The sequence below is a fragment of the Mesoplodon mirus genome (assembly GCF_964341445.2).
Source record: "Mesoplodon mirus genome assembly, chromosome: 8".
Lineage (NCBI taxonomy): Eukaryota > Metazoa > Chordata > Mammalia > Artiodactyla > Ziphiidae > Mesoplodon > Mesoplodon mirus.
In genome coordinates, this window is record NC_138984.1 from 1948809 (window position 1) to 1969507 (window position 20699).

The 20699-nt window shown below is 52.4% G+C and overlaps 1 protein-coding gene across 4 annotated transcripts in view; it reads left to right on the plus strand.

Moving 5' to 3' along the window:
- Positions 1-20699, plus strand: part of HDAC4 (histone deacetylase 4) — a 292563-nt gene that overhangs the window by 178086 nt on the left and 93778 nt on the right. For all 4 annotated transcript variants that reach the window (XM_082630080.1, XM_082630082.1, XM_082630081.1 and 1 more), the window contains exon 5: positions 13336-13486. In XM_082630080.1, coding sequence (XP_082486206.1) covers positions 13336-13486 — 151 coding nt within the window. The remainder of the gene's footprint in view (positions 1-13335; positions 13487-20699) is intronic.

A 20699-nucleotide genomic window follows, 5' to 3' on the forward strand; every position in this document is an offset into this window, starting at 1 on the left:
GACACGTAGAGCACATCTCCGTTTGGACCAGCTGCATTGCAGCCACATGTGGTTAGTGGCTACTGGATTGGACAGCAGGGATGTGGAGAATTAAAAGCCCACATGCTTCTGAGATGCCCTTTCCATAGAGACCACCACCACCTACGGCTGGACGTCGCTGAGGCCGGCCTTGGCTTCCTCGTTAGCCTGCGCCCAGATGGTGTGTGTGCACTGGTACCATTTCAGAGTAACCGTGCACTGTCTGTTTCTGCCTCTGGCCAGCTGAGAGCTGCACCCGAGGCCGTGGGTCTTCACAGTTTTGATGCTGCCACTGCTGCCTTTTGCCCTGACCCCGTGGGGCTTCTGAGGTTGGCAGTGGACAAACCAAGGAGAGAACACTCTCCAGAGCTGCTGCAAGTCCAAGCCTCATGGCTTTGCTTGTAGCGTTCTGAGCCAGCGAGTGCTCCTGCCCGAGAGGTCACCTGTCTCCATGGAGACGCCCCAGCGGCCATCGTGGTCCTCTGCTGTTTAATAAGCGCTCCTGAGTTTGGGGTGGAGGGGTCGAGGGTCCACAAGAGAGAGCGCGATGCGCTTTGCTCCCCTGATGCGAAGCGCCCGCTCCTCCTGGCTGTTGGGAGGAGTGGGAGGCCCCGTGGGATGCAGCCTGGACCTGCCCTGCCGGTGGGGAAGCCAGCGCCTTGCTCAGGGCGGCTGCTCTGTGCAGTGCAGGGGAAACGGGGTTGCGGCGGGGGGTGGGGCTTCCCGCTGAGGCCCCGCCCCGAGGGGTCTGTGAGCAGCGCCCGACGAGGTGGCTGCCTTTCAGTACTGACAAGAGCCCCCCCACAGGCCGCCCCTTTCCTTTTGTCTTTGAAGCGGCAGGCTCACATTTCCGTGACCCCTGAAAGCAGTTTAGAAACTCAGCCTTGGCTCTCTCCCGACCAAGTAGCGCTGCTCGCCCACGCGGAGCCGAGTTCCGCTCCTCCTCGCCAGCCGGCGTTTTGAACTTTGGCCATCACCGTCCCGTATCTTGATCTCATCTCAGAAGCCTGAAGGATCGCTGCAGTCTCGTGTCTTCCCGGTCCTCTCAGATACGCCCCCCTTTAACCGGGCTCCTGGCGACCAGGGGGCCCGCACTGCCGTTCATCTTGGGAGGTGGAGCCCTGTGTGTGCCCCTCCCCACCGTAGGTCACCCATCCACGTGCCTACCTGGGAACGGGCAGCTGCCCACCTCTGGCATCTGCGGGCCCGGCACGGCGCCTGGCTGAAGAAGGAACTCGGGATCTGCACTTCTCTCTATACTTTCACTCCCCCGTGCACCCTCGTCCTCACTCAAACAGCCCCTGATTGAGAGACTGTACCGGAAACTGGCGATGGTGGGTTTTGTGCTGACCAGGATTAAGGAAGACGCTAGTTGCTTATGTTCTCGTGTCTGTGTTGGTTGAGTCTGTAGCTTTTACAAGAAAAAAATGAGAAATTGAGACATCAACAATCTCTCGTATGTGAGGGGTTGCACAAATAAGCAAGAAACATCAGGAACACTCTTGAGCCTGGTTGGTGCTTCCCCCTCAGGGCGAGACTGGGCTTCCCGCTGTCCTGGGGCCTTGGCCTGGGGTGGGCTTTTTCTCCCTGACCCCCAGTTTCTCTCCTCATCTGGTGCTCCAGGAGTTTGTGTCACCTCTTTGAGATGGAACAGAGTCTCCCTCTTGGGTCCTCCTGTCAGCACCTGCAGACTCTGTGCAGAGAGGGCCCGGAAGTCAGGAGTACCCCGAGCTCCCCCTGACCCACAGGCTGGGTGCTCCCAGAGATGGTGGGAGCCCCAGAAACGCAGCTCAGGAAGCATCTCAAAGTTACATGCTCTCTGCATTTTAATCGCTTGTTGTTTCTCCATTTAAAATAGAGGTCATTCGTCTAAAGCCATTTAAACTATGTAATTGTATCATACCATCAGTCAGCTTCTGTTTTGATGATTTACGCTCTCTTCACAAGGTACAATATTGTTAGTGACATTTGGCAGTGGTGTTTGTCAGACGGATTTCTTGAGCACACAGTTGAATTAGTGTCATTAAATCATCAGTGAATTTGAATAGGATTTTATAGTTAAAAAGGGAATAATTTTTAAAATGTAACTAAAATTGTTAACCCTGGGTAAAGAAGATCTTTTATATGGTTAAAAAGGGAATAATTTTTAAAATGTAACTAAAATTGTTAACCCTGGGTAAAGAAGATCTTTTATATGGTTAAAAAGGGAATAATTTTTAAAATGTAACTAAAATTGTTAACCCTGGGTAAAGAAGATCTTTTATATGGTTAAAAAGGGAATAATTTTTAAAATGTAACTAAAATTGTTAACCCTGGGTAAAGAAGATCTTTTATATGGTTAAAAAGGGAATAATTTTTAAAATGTAACTAAAATTGTTAACCCTGGGTAAAGAAGATCTTTTATATGGTTAAAAAGGGAATAATTTTTAAAATGTAACTAAAATTGTTAACCCTGGGTAAAGAAGATCTTTTATATGGTTAAAAAGGGAATAATTTTTAAAATGTAACTAAAATTGTTAACCCTGGGTAAAGAAGATCTTTTATATGGTTAAAAAGGGAATAATTTTTAAAATGTAACTAAAATTGTTAACCCTGGGTAAAGAAGATCTTTCCTAGGGTTTCGGCACTCAATGTCGCAACTTGTACTAGACGCAGTGTCTTTGTTGGTCATGGCTGATTCAGGAGCCCCGTTCCCCTTTCTGTCCTGTGCAGTTAGTTTTCTTCTCCCCAGAATGGGGTCCAGGCAGCATGATCACTGAGGCCCAGGGCTGTGAGAGTAGTGAGTGTGGTGTCCGTGGGTGTTTATGTCAGCTGGGATAGCCTAGGTGATCACCTGGCAAATGTAGCATTACCTAGATTTGCTGCTTTGGGGGTTTGTTGTGTGTCATTTTTTAAATTTTTTAAAATTTTATCAAGGGAATCCCTATTTCCAATGTTTCTAATGGAAATGTAGTACAGCGTAAACAAGCAGAAGCTGTCCCTCCCTACTCTCCCATCTGGCTCCCCAGCCCCAGGTCTCTGCTGGCTTCTGCTCCCTGTTTGTAGATGGTCTGCTTCGTCCTTGCATTAAAGATCCCATGGGGTGATTATTTCCCACTTGCTGGAGAGACTAGGCTTTCGCCCTCCATCCCCGCCCCCCGCCCCACGCATACACTGCCACTTTTTGGGTGCTTCATATACTGAGACCATCCTTCTGATTAAAGAACCATCAGGGGCTCCATTCTTGTGCCTGTGTGGGTGCCTATTGCCGACACACACCATGCAGTGGCTTCATGGCCTCTCTGATACAGCTCTTAACTTTCCCTGGAGTTAGCGATTTCCTCCCTTCCTGTTGGCTGAGTTCCCTATGCTCCAGTGCAAATCCAGTCCCACAGTTTGAGAAACCTGGAAGCTCTTCTCACTGTGAGCAAACGCTGGTGATCATGGCTACAGTTTCAGTCTTGTACTGCAGACTATCTTTAAGTATAATGATGTAGTAACATGATTTTTGCATTTGCATTTCAAAGTATCTGAAATATGAATCTGTTATATCTCTAGATCAGGGTCGATGGTTTAAATGTTTGCTTTTTGCAAAAAGGAAAACAATTACAGCATATAAGCCAGCACAAGGTCCTTCCTGCTCGAGTGGTGCTGGCCACTATTTTATAAGACCACGCAGAATCTGTTACACGAGTGTCTCAGTCAGCTTTGGCTGCGTAACAAACTACCCCACATATAGTGCTTACTGCAGCAGTCATTTGTTTGTGGAGGGCTGCCTGGGCTTCCCGCATGCTCCTGCGATCAGCTGTGAGCCGCCCAGTGACGGGGTGGCCTGCAGTAGCCTCACTTCCAGTCTGGTGCTTGGCAGCTGGATTATCTGCCGGTTTCTGAGTTCCAAGCTCAGCAAGAGGGCACGAGTGGTTTAAGCCTCCGTGTAAGTCATGGATGCTGTTGCCTTGCTGGCCAAGGCAAGTCTGAAGGTCAGGGTGAGAGCTCATACGGGAATACACCCAGAGGAGTGGATATTGCAGGGCTGCGACAGACCGGGCCTGGAGCGCAGTCATCTTCTCCAGGAGGGATCTTCACCCTCGTCCAGGGAAGGCGGGAGAGGGCGTGGTAACAGTGGTTTTGACAAGAGTCGGGGTGCACATGAGGAGGGCTCGGGTAGGGGGACGGTGAGAAGTCGGGGTGCACCGTGAAGAGAGGAGGAAGGGGACAGGGCTGTGGGTCTGGACGCTGGGAGTCCTCTGTGCAAGCCAGAATCCCTTGGCACCTTCTGAAGGTTCTGGGTTCAGGCATGCCGCCCCTTGACCTCCGTCCATGTCAGTGATGTTTCCATAAATGTGTGGTTTTTTTGCTATTTGGAAAATACTTACAATTTTGTATTGGGAATGTATCGAATATTCCATTTCACTGATGGAGACGTGGTGAGCACTTTGGAGTAGAACGCAACGCTGACCGTGCCGTCTGGGCTGTGCCTCTGGGGTGCTGCCGGGTCTCATCTCCAGAGTTCTGCATCTTCCAAAGTTCTGATGACAAACCTGCTCTCCAGTCCTTCCTGCAGGCTTTGTTCCTGTGAATCCGTGTCTCCTAAAAAGCGCCGTTCCTCTTCGTGCTTCTGAGAGGAGTGGGAGTGAACGCCTGTGTCCACTCAGCCACGCTCACCCACACATCTGACCTCCTCATTAACCGTTTGCTCACAGCGTCCTCCCCACAGATCTCCCTGGAGCCTCCTGCACCCCCGGTGGGACACCTGCTTAGGTAAACAGGAGGAGGAGGGGGAAGGTCCCAGGCCCCCGGACTCCCCAAGGCTTGTGTACCAGAGAGGATCAGGGCCCTGCTATTTGTACCCCAGACAGTGTCGTTTTTTACAAGGAATGTTTTCATCATGATCTCTTTCTGATTGCCACAGTCATTAATGTTAATTATCGAATAATTGCAAATCACAGAGAAGATGTGATTCCAGCGCTATTACCTAGGAAAGCTGTTGCATTTTGTAGTGGATTCCCGTAACCTTATATTATGTAAATTGTGCGTGTGTGTATCTGTAGTTTTATGGAATTGGGATTATACTGACATGTGGTTTTTATTTATTGTTAACATTTCCCTTTACCATTACATACACTTCAAAAGCATGATTTTAATGGTTTTATTGTAGTCTTACAATGAACCCCAGTGAATTTAAATAAGCGCTAATAGTTGAAGAGTTGAACATTAAGGTCATTTCCAGTTTTTCTTCTATTTTTAGTGTCCTCGTTCATGAATCATATGCCTTTGTCTAAACAAAACAGAAATGGTATTGCTGACCCAGGATAAGTCCTTTTCTGTGGTTTTATTTCTTGCCATGTTTCTTTCCAAAAGCTACACCAGGTCCTGGGTGTGCATGTGTCTCTGTCTCTCTCTCTCTTTCTCTCTGTCTCTCTCACACACACACCCCTTGCTCATTCCAAGAGCAGAATAGTAAAGCAGAAGTAACCACAACAGCCAGCACTTGCTGACCTGTCCTGGGTGGTAGCTGCCTCTGCGGGGCACTGCAGGGCACCCTCCCTCCCACCCACAGGCTGCTGCATGGGTCGCTACCCGCCCCCGCGTTTTCCCTCTTCCACAGTCCGCACACAGCGGGCTGGCCGAGCAGTGAGTGCCCTCCCAGAGGAGAGGGGCCAGGGCTGACCCCACAGTCTGATGCATTAGTGGAACTTGTTCACATTCTATTTTGATTCTGTCTCATGGCGTGCCTGCATTTCCTTGATTGTGGTTCTCCATATTTCTATTCACTTACTGCATTTCTTCTACCAATTATCATTTTCTTTGCTGTTTTTCTATTGCAATGCTTGTCTTTTTCTCATCAGTATATGAGTGTTCTTTATAAATTAAGGGCGTTATTTCAATGTCCGTTATATTTTGTCAATTATGTACTTGGCCTCACCTCATTCACGAAGCAAAGCTGTTTTCTAAACGATTTAAAAAATGCCAGCTCTGTCCCATAATCAGCGCATATTTATCTGGCCAAGTCTGTCTCCGGCCCCCTCTGTTCCTCGTACCAGCCCCACCCTGTGTCAGCAGGAGCCTGTGCTCGTGTTTCAGGATCCGACCGTGCAGGTCTCCACTCCCCACACATTTGTTCTTCATTTTTAATTCCCTCAGCTTGTCTCCGGATGAGCTTTTATTTTTCCAGGTGAGCATCAGAATCATTTCTCATAACGTCCCCCAAAGTTGCTCTGGAAACTTAAATGAAGTTGCAGCAAGTTAATAAATCAGCAGGACATCTACTAATAACTTTCTGCTGTTAACTTTCTAATCCAGGAATATGGAATTACCACCTGTGATTTGAGTCTTCTTCTGTCCTTACGAAAAGTATTCTTTTATTTTCTTCATATAAGGGCTGTAGATTTTATATTTAATTATTCTTGGGTATTTTATATATTTTCTCCTGTTATGAATAGGATGTTTCTTCATTTTATTCTCTACTTGGTCACTGTCAGTGTAGAGCCCTTGATTTCATTATTATTTATTAGCCAACCAATGTCTAGAATTTTCTTCTTAGTCGTAAGAAATTTGTAATTGGTTATTTCATGTTCTCTAAGTAGACAATAATGTCATCTGCAAATTATAATTGTTTCCTCCCTTTCTGTTTCGATGCATTGACTAAAACTTCTGTAAGCATGTTGGGATCTTGGAAAGTTATCTGTGACAGCATGTGCGTGAGGGGCGCTGCCCACGCCATGGACTGCGGCTGTGTGGCTGAGGCTGGACCCCGGGTGAGGGCTTGCCCTGGGTGTGAGGCCTGCAGGAGAGCTAGGCAAAGCCGGGCCTCCCTCTCCTCCCTGTGCTGGGGTCTCCCTCAGGGTTGCATGGGAGGCACCCTCTCCAGGCCTGTAACCATTTTCCCGTGGTGTCAGATCAGGCAGCCACACTCCCGGGCTGCAGAGGTAAATAACAGCAGGTGACTCCCCAAGGACAGAGGGCCTTTCCTGGGTCCTGTGTGGAGAGACCTGGCCTTTTTCTCTTAGAAGAGGTTGTTAGCAGGGTCGGTGCTGGACACAATTTAATCACCACCTGAGCTGTTTTGTAGTTTTCCAGTGCTCATCAGGGTTCTGATCATTTGCATCACAGGTGAATTTGCCCATTTCCTTTGCCGATGCAGGGTGCTCTCTCCTGATGCCCGTCAGGTAGGGTGGGGGGAGCGTGGAGGAGAACCCAGGCTCTGCCTTCGTCCCCAGCAGCCGTCCAGGGACCCCTGAGGGCCTAGGGCACACACTCGGGGACCTTGCTCATCCTCAGTCTCAGGGCTGTTCTCGTTCTCACCCGACGGAGCCCAGAGAGAAGTGGCTGCTCATTTTTTTCCCTTTTCTTTATGGAAAATACTTAGTTTTTCCCTTACTCATTTTTTTCATCGTGGTAAAATTCATATAACATAAAGCTCATCACTTGACCATTTTAAAGTGTACAATTCAATGACATTTAGTACATTTACAGTATGGTACAACCATCACCACTGTCTGGTTCCAAACCATTCTCATCACCCCATGAAGAACCCCTGCGCTGGGAGGGGTTTCAGACAGGTCCGTCCTGCTGGAACCAGGAGCCCGTGGGCTCACGGGCTGTGAGCGGGCGAGGAACCTGGGGACGCTGACGCTCCCGGCGTGGATGCCACCCCCGCTGTGGCTCCGAAGCTTCCAGAGTCCAAAGTCGGGGCTGAATCCTGTGACCCTGGCGCTACAGCCTCCCTGTCTACACTGCATAGCGGGGACCGGTCCTGACACGTCTGTCTGGCAGGTGCCATCCTGGGAGGTGGGGGCTCATCTTCCACAGTTCCTGCTTGTGGACCAGACTGCAGGCCCCATCCTTTGGGCAGGTCTCCTCAGAATAAATTGCTTCAGATGAAAAATACTGTGTGCACATGACACATTTTAAAGCATCTTACCGGGCCGCCCTCCGGAAGAGTTCCTGCTCCTTCCAAAGCTGTATTCAGCCTGGCTGTCCCTTTCCCAGGTCTCACAGGGTATTTCCAGTCTAATGGGCAAAAACTAAAAACGATTTCTACTCTTTTATTTGCATGTCCTTTTTTACGAGTAAGGCTGAATTTGTATACGTGTGTGTGTGTGTGTGTGTGTGTGTGTGTGTGTGTAAAATCTGTTGGTGTGATTTGTACTGTCTCCATGGACAGGAGAGAGCTTTAAGGGCTATTTAGTTGAGCATGTGACTCTTTTCCGTGAAGGGAAAGGGATAACATTGAAAGGAGCCTGGTTTTATGGCACTGCAAGCCAGGCCATCATGTTTACTCTCTTTATTACCTGTCCCAGGTAGCTGGAGAGATGTTACCTGGGGCCCTGGCTTCCGGGTCACCTGAGGCAGCTTTTAATGAGCCTGAAGGACGCACTTAGGTTGCCATAACCCTGGTACCTGGGAAAGCGCGAGGCAGCCCAAAGCCCTGCGTCATCCCTGAACCTGTATGTGCCTAATTAACGGGCTTACGGTCAGGAATTGCTCATAAACCCGGCACTCTGGGTTTCTAGGAAGTTGTTTATGGGCAGGTGGATGGCCTTGTTTGACCTGCCGCCCCAGGGGGCATTGATGGCCACTCCGGCTGCCATGCTGGGCCCGGCTTTTCCTTTGCCACCAAGCATTCGTGGCACACGAGAGTGTCGTGCTTTATAAGACGTCCTGCTCACCTTTGACTGTGCCCTCTGTGCTGTAGGCTGCCTGCAGTTGTAGAAGAGAGGGGTCGTTTTGTGTATTTCCAAAGGTGGCAGCTGCAGAAGTTTGTTCTACAAAGAACACCGTCTCTTGTGTTGGCTTGCGACATGGTTTTTATCTCATTCCTCCTCACTGGCTCTTGCTGATAAATACACTGCCTTTGATCTGGCCCAGTACCCTCACGGGCTCACTCAGACCTACTGTCTGCAGAGAGAAGACGGGGTCAGACACAGCCTGAGTCTTCAGTCAGCCCTGAGCCACCACAGGAAGTGTGTCCCGGTGGTGGTGAGCCCATGGAGGGAAGGAGCCAGGATGCCCTGCAGAGGGAGGGGACCCGCCACAGGTCTCAAGGGGATGCAGCTTCCAAGGCACCCCACCTGGGAGGAAAACACGTGTCACACGAATGGAGACTGGGTGGTGAGGGTGGAGGAAGGGGAGGCCGGCCAGGCTCTCCCTTGACCACTTTCACCCATCACTTCTCCCCTCCCCCTCCATGCTCCCCTCCCCCCAGCGCTCACGGCGATGTCCAGTCCGCAGCTTCCACAGCATCCAGAGTGCCGGGTGTCTGTGATGCCGGCCTTCCTCTTTCTGACCAGCGTGTTGATGGCTGACCTTTTTGTCTTTGCGGCATTTGAGTATCCAGATTTGGGTGGGAACATGAATGACGCATCCAAGGTACCTTTTGATAATGCTGATGTGCCATGAGGCCAGAGGGAAGAGTGATTTTGAATGTACTGAAATGAGGGTGCCTCTTCGATTTGAGGCAGGAAATCCAGTGAGATAAAGGTGGACATGGTTCTGTTTTGAGGACCCCATAGGGAAGAATAGTTTAGTCGCAAATGGTCCCTAGAAACCACGGCCAAGTAGCGCGTGAGCCTGGAGGTCAGCATCCAAGAGAAGGTGCTCTCTATCAAAAGTGACCTCCGAGGGTCATCGGGTCTGCCCTGCACCTCCCTCAGATAGTGGGCCACATGATGCCTTAGAAGTTCCTTGACCATCGTTTGTGTGTGTGTGTGTGTGTGTGTGTGGTACGCGGGCCTCTCACTGCTGTGGCCTCTCCCGTTGCAGAGCACAGGCTCCGGACGCGCAGGCTCAGTGGCCATGGCTCACGGGCCCAGCTGCTCCGCGGCATGTGGGATCTTCCCGGACCGGGGCACGAACCCGTGTCCCCTGCATTGGCAGGTGGACCCTCAACCACTGCACCACCAGGGAAGCCCCCTGACCATCTTTGAAAAACCTACACGGCAAGCCTTTTGGGCCTTTGATGCACAGAACTTCCGGGTTCCGGTCCCAGGTGGACGTGGACGTCACTGTGGCAGCCCCGTGTCCCCACAGCAGTCCCAGCTCTGCACTCTCCATGCCAGGCTTTTACAGTGTCGTGCTCTGGGGCATTTTGGGGAATCAGAGTTGTGGTTTCTAATTGCTCCTTTCATTAACACTCAATGACAATATCGTTTTTCTGGGAGTTTTGTCATCCTGTGAATGTTAATCATCAGGGTCTGGGGTGGTTGTTTCTAGTCTCTTTGTAATGACAACTGAGAGATCTCACTTTCCTTCTGGGTTCTGGGTGAAACGTACATATTGTGAGACCATATTAAGCCAATTTCCGCCTGCGCGTCATTTACACATTAAATGAACACTGAGCAGTTGAAAGGGAACCCGGGGCTGTACATAAAGCAATCTGGGGGTGTGGGTAATACCAAGAGGGCCAGGTTCTTCCTTCCAAGATCCGTCGTTCAGGACACGGCCTTGGCTTCCTGACCAGGCAGCCCTCTGAGTCATCCGTCTCTGAAGGCTGGCCACGCAGGTGGAATCCCAGAGCGGTGGGCAGTGGCCTGGTGACAGCCGCTGGGGGCGTTTACCCACAGACACAGCCATGGGGCCCCCAGGCAGGATTCTCTGAATCCATACAGATGAGCAGATACCTCTGGCAGAGGTACCTTCCCCGTGTGCGACCCTGTTCTGAGAAGAGCACGTAGTGCAGCTCTGAGTAGTGCCTCCGGGAAGAAAACTAACACTAATAAGGGACATGGTTTAGCCCCACCTCATTTACTCTTTTGTCCAGTGGTGTCATTCGGTTTTCCTTTTAAAAGAGAAGAAAACGTCACTGTTTTGAAATATATTAGCAAAGTTCTTAAGCTGATCTTATGGACACGCACAGCGACATCAGCTTGAAGGGACCAAAGCTCAGCTCGTGGTCACACCAGATTGTATTGACTGCTGGCAGCAGTGACTGCAGAACTGGGAAGGTGGCTTGGAGATCTGCTCTTGGAATCGGCCGCCCCCAAGGCCTCTGCAGCTTTCTTCCTGCCCCTGAGTTCCTGTGAGCCGGGTGTTGGGAAGGTAATCTTGTTTTCCACAGACAGCTCTCGGCAGTGGCGCTCAGGGTGCAGGGACGCCGCGGGTGGGTGCTGAGCTGGGTGTGCCCGCTCCTGGCGGCCACGCCCCTGCACGAGGCGGTCTGGGAGCCCCGGCCGAGGAGCAGGGTCACCCACAGGAGGTGCGAGCTGCTGCGCGGGGTCCGGACACTGGCTCCTCTGGGTGGCCCGCCGCCGCTTCCCTCCCCCTGCCTCCTGTGCGGGTTTTGGGCTTAGCTGAACCCACCTCTCTGCCATTCTGTCCCTGTGGTCCCAGCTAGAAAGGAACCCCCTCCCCTTCGCGGCAGGGCTAGTGGGCAGGGCCATGGGTCCCCTGCTGCACGTGTGGGCACAGGTCTGACCAGCCTGCCAGGCTCCGTAGGGGCCCTGCCCTCAGGTCCCTTACACTGCAGCAGGGCCGGGAGGCTGGGAGGCCAGGAGGCTGGGAGGCGGGCTGTGCTGTCTGCGGAGGCTCCCAGGTGGGCCAGCGGGGCCGCAAGGAGGTGTCTGCCGCGGTCCCTGGGAGCGGCCACACAGCTGTTTCAGTCCTGCTGTGTCTCACACATGTGGTCCATGACGGGGAGCTCGCTCGTCGGTGAAGCGTCCTCGACAGAGAGTTCCGGGGCCTCTTGGGTGACAGATTGCCGGCTCCCCCCCAGCCCATCCCTCCACCCGGTGAGGAGGACACGAGGGCGGCTCCATGCAGGTGGCCGGTCAGCCAGGCTGACCCCACTCATGTCCTCAGGTCCTTCCCAAGATGGCAAGTGCACGTGGCTGGAGCCCCGGAGAGCAGGGGCAGGTGCAGAGAGACAGAGGGAGTGTGAGGGGTAGGCAGAGAGGGGGACAGAGACAGCAAGAGAGAGAGAGAGAGAGAGAGAGAGAGAGAGAGAGAGAGAGCAAGGGGGCAGACACCGGGACGGGGGAGCCGTGGGGCCGCAGGAGGCAGCACAGACTGTCCCCCTGGGGGCTTTTGCTGGTCGAGGTTTGAGGAAAACCGGTGTCCGGTGTGCCAGCTTAATTGAGCCTCTTCCCGCACCCCCGGTCCGCGTGGCTGGCTTGTTCTTTTTCACCTTTTCCAGTGCGATAAGTGACAGTGGGGTTTGATTGCTGGTGAGCTTGAACCCTTGTCCCCCATTTATTTTTAACCACTTTTTGGTGAATCTCTTGGTCTTTTTGCTCACCTTCTTAGGGGCTGCTTACCATAGCCTTAGTAACTTACCACGGCCGTCTCTGTGCCACGAACACTGCAAAGAGGTTTCCTCATTCATCTTTTGCATTTTAATTTTGTTTACAGTATTTATTACGAAGGTAACTTTTTATGTTGTCAATTATGTCCTTTGAAAATACGTGATATCATTTACACACGATGAAACGCACGGGCCTTGAGTGTCTGTCTGCCGCGCTTTGACGGTCGTGAGCATCTGAGCAAATGCTGTCTCTGTCAGGCAGTCCACACCCTACACAGCTCCCTCCTGCCTCGTCTTCCTGCCTCACCCAAGAAGCAGCCTTCTTCTGATTTTTATCACCATGTCTTAGGATTTCCTGTTCCAGAACTTCATGTAAATAGAACCTTTGCATGTTGACTCTTCTCTGTCCCGTATCCCACAGCCGTGTCAACGCTGGACCCGCTCGCTTCGCTTGTCTCGCAGCCCATGCGTGTTTTTTCCCGTATGTGCAGTTTATTCTTTTTCACTGCTGGGTGGGATTCTCATGTACAGACACACACTTCTTCCGCTGGGTTCATGTCTGAGGGACGTCTGGGGTGTGTCGGGCTGGGCTGCCATGCGCACAGCTGCCACGCACAGTCCCGTGCAGGGCTTTGCGCAGATGTGTTTCCACGTCTCTTGGGTCAGTCCTGGGCGTGGGGTTGCTAGGTCTCGCGTGGGTGCGTGTTTAGCCTTGTAAGGATGGGCCAATTTCCCGAAGTGGCCACACCATGTCATACGCTTTTGCGTCATTCTCCGAAAGGCATTCCCAACATATGAGATTGCGTAAATCTTCAGGCGTATTTTCTTCTAGCAATTCGGTCATTTTTATTTTCATGTTTGGCATTTAGCGTGGAGTGGTTAGGAGACATCCCCGAGCAGCCCTGCTTCCTGGACAGACTGAACGAGGTGACCTCCTTGGAGATGCGGGCCGTGCGCAGGGCGCTGGGTCCCCACGGCCGCAGTGGCGCGGGGGCGGGCTGGCCCTCTGCCAATCTTCTCGCGCGTGTGTCTGTCTCGTCATTCTTGCTTCGGGGCGAGGCTCTGACCGTCTCTGTCTCCTCCCTCCCTGCCCGCAGCAACAGCAGGAGCTGCTGGCCGTGAAACACCAGCAGGAGCTGCTGGAGCATCAGCGGAAGCTGGAGAGACACCGCCGGGAGCAGGAGCTGGCGAAGCAGCAGCGGGAGCAGAAGCTGCAGCAGCTCAAGCACAAGGAGAAAGGCAAAGAGAGTGAGTGCGCGGCGGGGCCGGCGGGTTGGCGGCGTGGACACCCTTGCCAGGTGGCTCTCCCTGTGGCCCCGCGGCCTGGGCCCCAGAAGCGGAGCCGGGGCAGGAGCCGCCGGGCTGGTGTCCTTCCCGGGGCTATGCTTCCGGGCGCCCCAACTTCAGGGCTGCTCTGCAGCTTAGTCTTCACTTGGGAGCTGCAGGGGCCATTCAGCCCCACTTTGGGTTTGACTTAAGCATTTGCAGGAACGTTTGCAGACTCCTAGTGGGCTGAAAAAATACTAAGGACCACAAAGCATCCCAGATGCATAGTGAGCCTCACCTGTGTGTTCAGCCTTAACTTCTTCAAGGCTGTTTTGTCTTGAGGGTGTCGGTGAGCACCTGAACACCAGGTGGCAGCTGCTGGGACGCCCCTTGGCTGAGAGGAGACGCGATGACCCACCTCTCAGGTTGCGCATTTGCCCTTTGACCCCAGTTTTTGCTTTCCATCGCGGCTGTGCTTGTGCGAAGAGCAGCCTGGTCTGTTATCCTCCAAGAGGCACCCAACTGGATCTTAGCCAGGGGACTCTTCTGGGTGCTGTTCCCCCTTTGAAAATTAGGCAGAATTCCCCATGTCAGTGCTGGACAAAGAGCCTGGGGCTCGCACGAAAGGATGGACGCAGTTCGGCGTTCCATCCGCAGGGTGCTGTGTCCCTCCCAGGTTGTGGCTGAAGGAACACTCCCTCGTGTGTATTTGGGCCTCTTTGTTTTGGTAGTTTGTCGTTTGCAGCGATACACCCAGGACCTAAGGGGGGCGAGTGAACCTTTCTGGTCCTTTCTGCCCGAGACCTCAGAGCTCAGGTGAGTGCACTGGCCCCCTGTTAATCCTGCGTGTCAGTAAGTCAGGATGTGCATTTCTCTCCTGTGTCGGGATTTGATGTCGTGACCATATGGTGATTTACTCTGCTGATGCTCATGAGTAAAAATAGAAGTCTTTAGGCACTTTACCAGTACATATTTATTTATTTTGGGCTGTGTTGGGTCTTTTTGTTTCTGTGCGAGGGCTTTCTCCAGTTGCGGCGAGTGGGGGCCACTCTTCATCACGGTGCACGGGCCTCTCACTGTCGCAGCCTCTACCGTTGGGGAGCACAGGCTCCAGACGCGCAGGCTCAGTAGTTGCGGCGCACGGGCTTCGTTGCTCCGTGGCATGTGGGATCTTCCCAGACCAGGGCTCGAACCCGTGTCCCCTGCATTGGCAGGCAGATTCTTAACCACTGCGCCACCAGGAAAGCCCCCTACCAGTACATATTAACCTCGAGAAACCTCAAAAATTCTTTATCCTCAACTACTGAAAATGGTTAGCCCTGCAATCAAATCCCGCTAGCCTTCTAAGTCTGATCCTCTGGGAATTCCTCCTCCGTTGCCAGACCCGCAGGTTGGGAAGCCTGACGTGGGGCTCAGAACCTTCTCTCCCGTGGGTGGACTTCTGTGGTATAAGTGTTCTCCAGTTTGTAACTCACCCACCCAGCGGTTATGGGATTTGATTTTGTTGCGATTGCGCCCCTCCTACCGTCTCACTGCGTCTTCTCCTTTGTCTTTGGATGTGGGGCATCTTTTTTGGTGAGTTCCAGTGTCTTCCTGTCAGTGATTGCTCAGCAGTTAGTTGTGACTCCAGTGCTCTCTCAAGAGGGAGTGAGCGCACATCCTTCTACTCCACCATCTTGAACCCAGTATTTGTACATTCTTAGTCGTTTTTATACATAAAATGAACAGCTTTTCCAGTTACTACAGCATTTCACTCTTGAAATAAATACACTTTAAATGTATTTTCACTTTAACTGTCTGATAGAGTTTCAATTTAGAAAGCAGGTCGGGAGAGTTTTTATTCCACGTGAAATCTAGTTTTTCTACTAGTATTTGAAAGTAATTACTAAATCTGAATGGTACATCTCGTTGGATCACCATTTGGTGAGATGGTGATGTACAGGCTCAGTGATGGCCCACAGTCGAGATTCCAGAAACGAGGACAGAAAGGCATCCGGAGAAGCGGAATTGCAGGTTTGGGTTGGCTGCTTGCACCTTGGTCTGTGGGCCACCTTGCGGCCCCGCAGTGGGCTGACGTGCCAGACGGGGTCCATCACACTCACGGCCCTCACTCCCCGGCCTGCTGGCTCCCATGGCATCCCCCTGCCACCCACCCAGCTGGTCCACACAGCCAGGCTGGTCTCACCACCACTTGCTTTGGGCTGAGGGCGTGGCCAGGGTGCTGACCATACCTGAGCCCGTAGCACACGGTGTCAGGAACCAGCGCCCCAGTCGTGATGCACTGATCTGGATCAGAGGACAGGTGCCTGTGCTCTCATTTCTAACGCTCCTGGGACGACTCTAAGGTGCAGTGGAGGCTGAGAACCAGGGTCGGGGTCAATGTCCTCGCCCCGGGTTAGGGGCCTGAGCGTCTTGGCGGCTCAGTGGCCTCCCTCCATGGCTTCCATAGAAGCTGCCCCGTGGACGACAGCACCCCGGTCCTCACAGGTGCCCTTGGGAGGGGCTCTGCTGTGGGCAGGATGGCGCACGGGGTCCAGAGCTAAGGCGCACCTGCTGAGCCCCGCGCACCTGGCCCCTGACGTGGCCCCGCGCCCTGCCCGCCCCCTGTTCCCTGCCCTCCTCTCAGTGTGCTTCCTACACGTGCTTTTCTTTGGAGCGAGGGAATGGTTGTTTACAGAGGAGGGAGGGTTTAGATTGCTAGGGTCAGCGAGTTGCTGTGCGCCCGGCGCGCCAGCAAACCCCAGTTCACCAGCTTGGTCTACAGTAACTCCTCCTAGTTTGCCAGAAAGTTCCAATAAAAATAACATCTTCAGCCTCACAAAATATGAAAAGGTTTGACTTCAGAAAACATGTTTAAAGTAAAAAAATGACTTCTGCTGCCTGCCGAGCAGGCCCTTGACGGGGCGAAGGAATGTTCTCTGCTTCCCTCCAAGCTGGTCCCAGTGGCAGCCCAGGCGGTTTTCAGCTTGTGGGTTTGGGTGGTCGGGTTTTATTATTAATAACGGCCTGTGTACAGTTGGGCCCTTGGCCTGCCTGCGTCAGCTGTGCAGCCCTCAGAGTGCGGCCTTGAGAGAAGGCAGGCCTGGCAGGCCGTGTGCTGGACGCCGCTTGGGCTCCTGAGTGCACGGGGCCTCGCCGATGAACGAGAGTCTTGTTTGGGCAGCTTACGGAGCGTGGGGCGGGGAGCGCGCGCATGGCGTCCAGCATCTCCACTTTGTATGCGTTTGAAAAGGCAGTGCAGAGCTTCCGTTGTTTAGTTTCTTGGGGTTTTTTAAAAAATGAATTTCTTGTTGAATATTTAATCAAAAGTTTTGTTACACTTAACATGTACTGTTCGTTTAATTTTAAGTAATTCTGCAGCTTTCTTGTACTTATGGATACCAATTAATGCTATTGATTTGTGAATTGTGAACAGTGAATTCTTAGAGTTTATGGCAATTTTCATCTTGTTCAGCACGAACACACATCTTCAATCAGTTTTATTTAAATTAACCGTGTTTAAGACTCTACGTTACACTGTCTTTAAATTCATATCGAAAGGAAAAATCCAACGGAAGACAAGTCTTCACCCTCTGGGCAATTTGGAACTAATACAACTACGTGTTTTTCACCGTTAGTTACAGGTACAGCCTGTTGGGGAAGAAGGTGCCATTGCTTGAGGGAAGTCGTTCACTTTGTCTAAAAAATGGCTCAAAAGGGTGGAGATAAAAGATGGAACACCGGACCCCAAGAGAAGTTCTTTGCCCCGTTTGCTGGGGAAGTCGCGCCTTCCTCAGAGGCGCAAACCTGGCAGATGTGTCCCCATTCGGGTCTGGTGTCACATGCTCCAGGGCCTCCGGGGCCGCTGAGCCCCTGGGTCTCTGCCCCCAGCAGGTGGGCCCCACCCAGATCCCCCTTCCCTTCCTGGGCTTCCTCCAGGGCTTGTCCTCTGATCGCTCCCCCTGGGTTTTATTTACCTCTAGCCCTGCTGGCTGGTTCAGTGCTGGCACATAGTACGTTCTCTGTAAAGCCTGTCAAATGAATAAATGATCATCAACAGGGATTAATTTTTTTTAAGTAAAAATTGAAACACTTGGTATTCAATTACTGAAGGTGTTTTGTTGATGCTGAACTTTCATTTAAAGTGGAGAAATCTTTTGAGAGATGGGTATATAACTAGAATGATGAGGATTAAAATCATCATCTTACGTTGTGAATTCTTTCCCTGTCAGGGAACCTTCCAGGTCATCTTATGGGGAAGGAAGTCAGGGTTTGGGGACGTGGGTTTGTTTTCTTCTGACTCCATAAGAGCCTGGCAAGGTGCACTCACCCACCCTAGAGCTGGCCGAGAGCCACGTGTGTCCGTGACCGCCCGGGGACCCTCAGGCACACCTCCTCCTGTGAGGACCCTGCAGGCGGCTCAGGGGACAAGGGTACTGTACATCTCCCAGCCCAGTAGGTGCCTCGGAGGTACCTCAGCCCCCACCAGGGATGGGCCAGCGTCCCCCCGGACAGGGCAGCTGCCCTTGCCCGTCTCTGCGTTTATCGTGCGCGTGCCCTCCCTGCTGGAACTGGGCGTCTGTCCTTGTCCCTTCTTGGAGCTCAGGAGCCCATGGTGTGAGCCTGGGGTGTGGCCAACGCAGGGAGAGTGAGCTCTTGCTCAGCGTGGCTTGCTCTGCAGGGGAAAGTGCATCCACGTCAACAGGGCTTTCTGAGCCGGTCGGGCCAGCTGACCCCCAGCCTGCTGGCTCCTGCCCCCTGAGAACCCTGCTTCTTGTCCTGCTTTGCATCATTTACTCCTCCCGGTCCTTTCAGAAGGACCTGAGGGTCAGCTCCTCGGACGGGCCCTCTGGGTCGTGGTCCTCCTCGTTGACCTTGCCCCGTCCCCGCACTGCCAGCACACTGGAGCCAGACACCAAGCCCCTCATTTGGCTGCCGTTTCTTTCCTGGCGGGGTTGAACCTACCTTGCCCACTCCCTGCTGTAAAGGGCCCTCTGTGCCCCCCATTCCCTGCCTCCCGCCCCCACCTCCTTTCCCTGGTTGGGAGGCACTTTGTGTTGTGACATGGTCCACACTTTACATTTTTTGTTAGGTGTCCGCCTGGGGCTGAGAGGCCGTCAGGAATGCCAGGGGGCTGCGTGTCAGGCACGTTATACACAGATTTCAGTGTTTCTATGAGTGTGATTTTTCAGACGAGACAGACAGGCTGAAAGTGTTCAGGACGGTCCGAGTCCAGCCCTGGCTGCATTTGGAGGGGACCCAGGGGCCTTGCTCAGAAGCGGAGTTGTGGTTTTATACCTCCAGTCACTTCCCACCGCCTGCTCTGGTCACCACTCCCGTGGCCCTTCATGCTGGGTGTCGCCAGGTCTGTAACCCTGGGTCTGGGCTGCTCTGCCTGCTGGCTGCTGCACCCACAGGCACAACGTCACATGACACATGGAGCTCGGGCAAGCCTCCCTGCTCGAGTGATGATGAGTTGTCTCCTTGGACGCCAAGAAGGCCTGAGACAAAAGCCCGTGTGTCCCAATGGACCCTTCCAGATGCGCTCTGGACTCGGTTTAGGGCACTTTCCTTGTGCTTCCCTGGCTGGTCTAGTTCAGGTCCCTCTGCAGCGTAGAGGACCCTGTTCCCAAGGGGTTTGTTCTGCCTGACCCTGAAGTCCATCATGAAACGGCCACAGTGGGATGCTGCGTTTAATGCAGACCTATTTATAGCCAGACAGAAATTCAATTTGCGAATGATAACAGATATATTTGGAATTTGATAAAGGTGGCAAGAAAGATATTTCCCTAATGATATTAACAATTTATGAGCAATTTCTCAAAATATTTGTAGAGTCTTATACACCAAAATTCATTTCATACATCAGAGTGAAATGTGAAAAAATAATAATAGAAAACCGCTAAATGAATGAAAATCCAATACCAGAAAAACAAGGATAAAATGAAACTGATTGTTTCCCAAACCAGTGAAAAGATCAAATTCAACGCTTCCAGGAAATGGAAAAAAATCACAATGGATAAACTAGAATAGATGCCATAAAAACAAGCACTGGAACATCTGAATTAGAAATACTGAGTCTTTTCCTTCCAGTGCTGAGAAAAATGCAGCTCTCTCGTCTCGTGTTTCTCCTTTAGCCTTGCGTAGACACCACACTCCCACAGAGCACTTCACTCGTGACACTTCTGGTCACCAGACATGTGTAGGATTTCCCCATAACAGGCAATTCTCTGCAACACCAGGTGGCTGTCCTACAATTTCACTCTCTTCCGACACTATCTCCCCAGAGCAAGCATCAGATCTCGCAGGTTCAGGACTCAGTCCCATAGGAAGATGAACAGCCAGATAAAGAGATACAGAGGGTGAGGCCTGGGAGGGCCCCAAGCACAGCAGACTCTGTCTCGGTGGGGTCGGGGTCCCCCTCCCGGTGCAGATGTGCGCACCAACCCAGAAGGTCTCCGAACCACATACAGTTGGGGTTTTGTGGAGGCCTCCTCACGTGGGTATGATCAATTACTAACTCCACTTACAGCCCCTCTCCCCACTCTGAAGCATGAGGGTGGAGCTGAGAATGCCAAGCTTCTCATCAAGGCTTGGCCTTCCTGGTGACCATCCCCCATCCAGGAGCCCCCATGAGAACAAGAGATGCTACTCATGCTCTGATCACTTAGGAAATTGCAAGCGTTTTAGGAGCTCTGTGCCTGGACCAGGGCAGAGACCACTGTTTACTGTTATCTCACAGCATCAGAATATAATCCCCCTTTTTTTTTTTTTTTTTTTTTTTTTTTTTCCGGTACGTGGGCCTCTCACTGCTGTGGCCTCTCCCGTTGTGGAGCACAGGCTCCGGACACGCAGGCTCAACGGCCATGGCTCACGGGCCCAGCCGCTCCGTGGCATGTGGGATCTTCCCGGACTGGGGCACAAACCCGTGTCCCCTGCATCGGCAGGCGGACTCTCAACCACGGAAGCCCCTATAATCCACGTTTTAAAGGGAAATGAGAGACCAGGACAGACCTTGCCTGTACAAGCAGAGAGCAGAGCCAGGAGCCAGGACTGGTGCGACCGAGCGTCAGAACAGCCTCACCTGGGGCTGCCACCCTCAGTGCCCCCCGGACCATGTGGCACCTATAGCCATTAGTGTGAGGTTTCACTGTGCATGTGCCGGCGGCCCGTAAACGTATTACGGAAGGAAAGCCACACGTACTACAGGCTACAC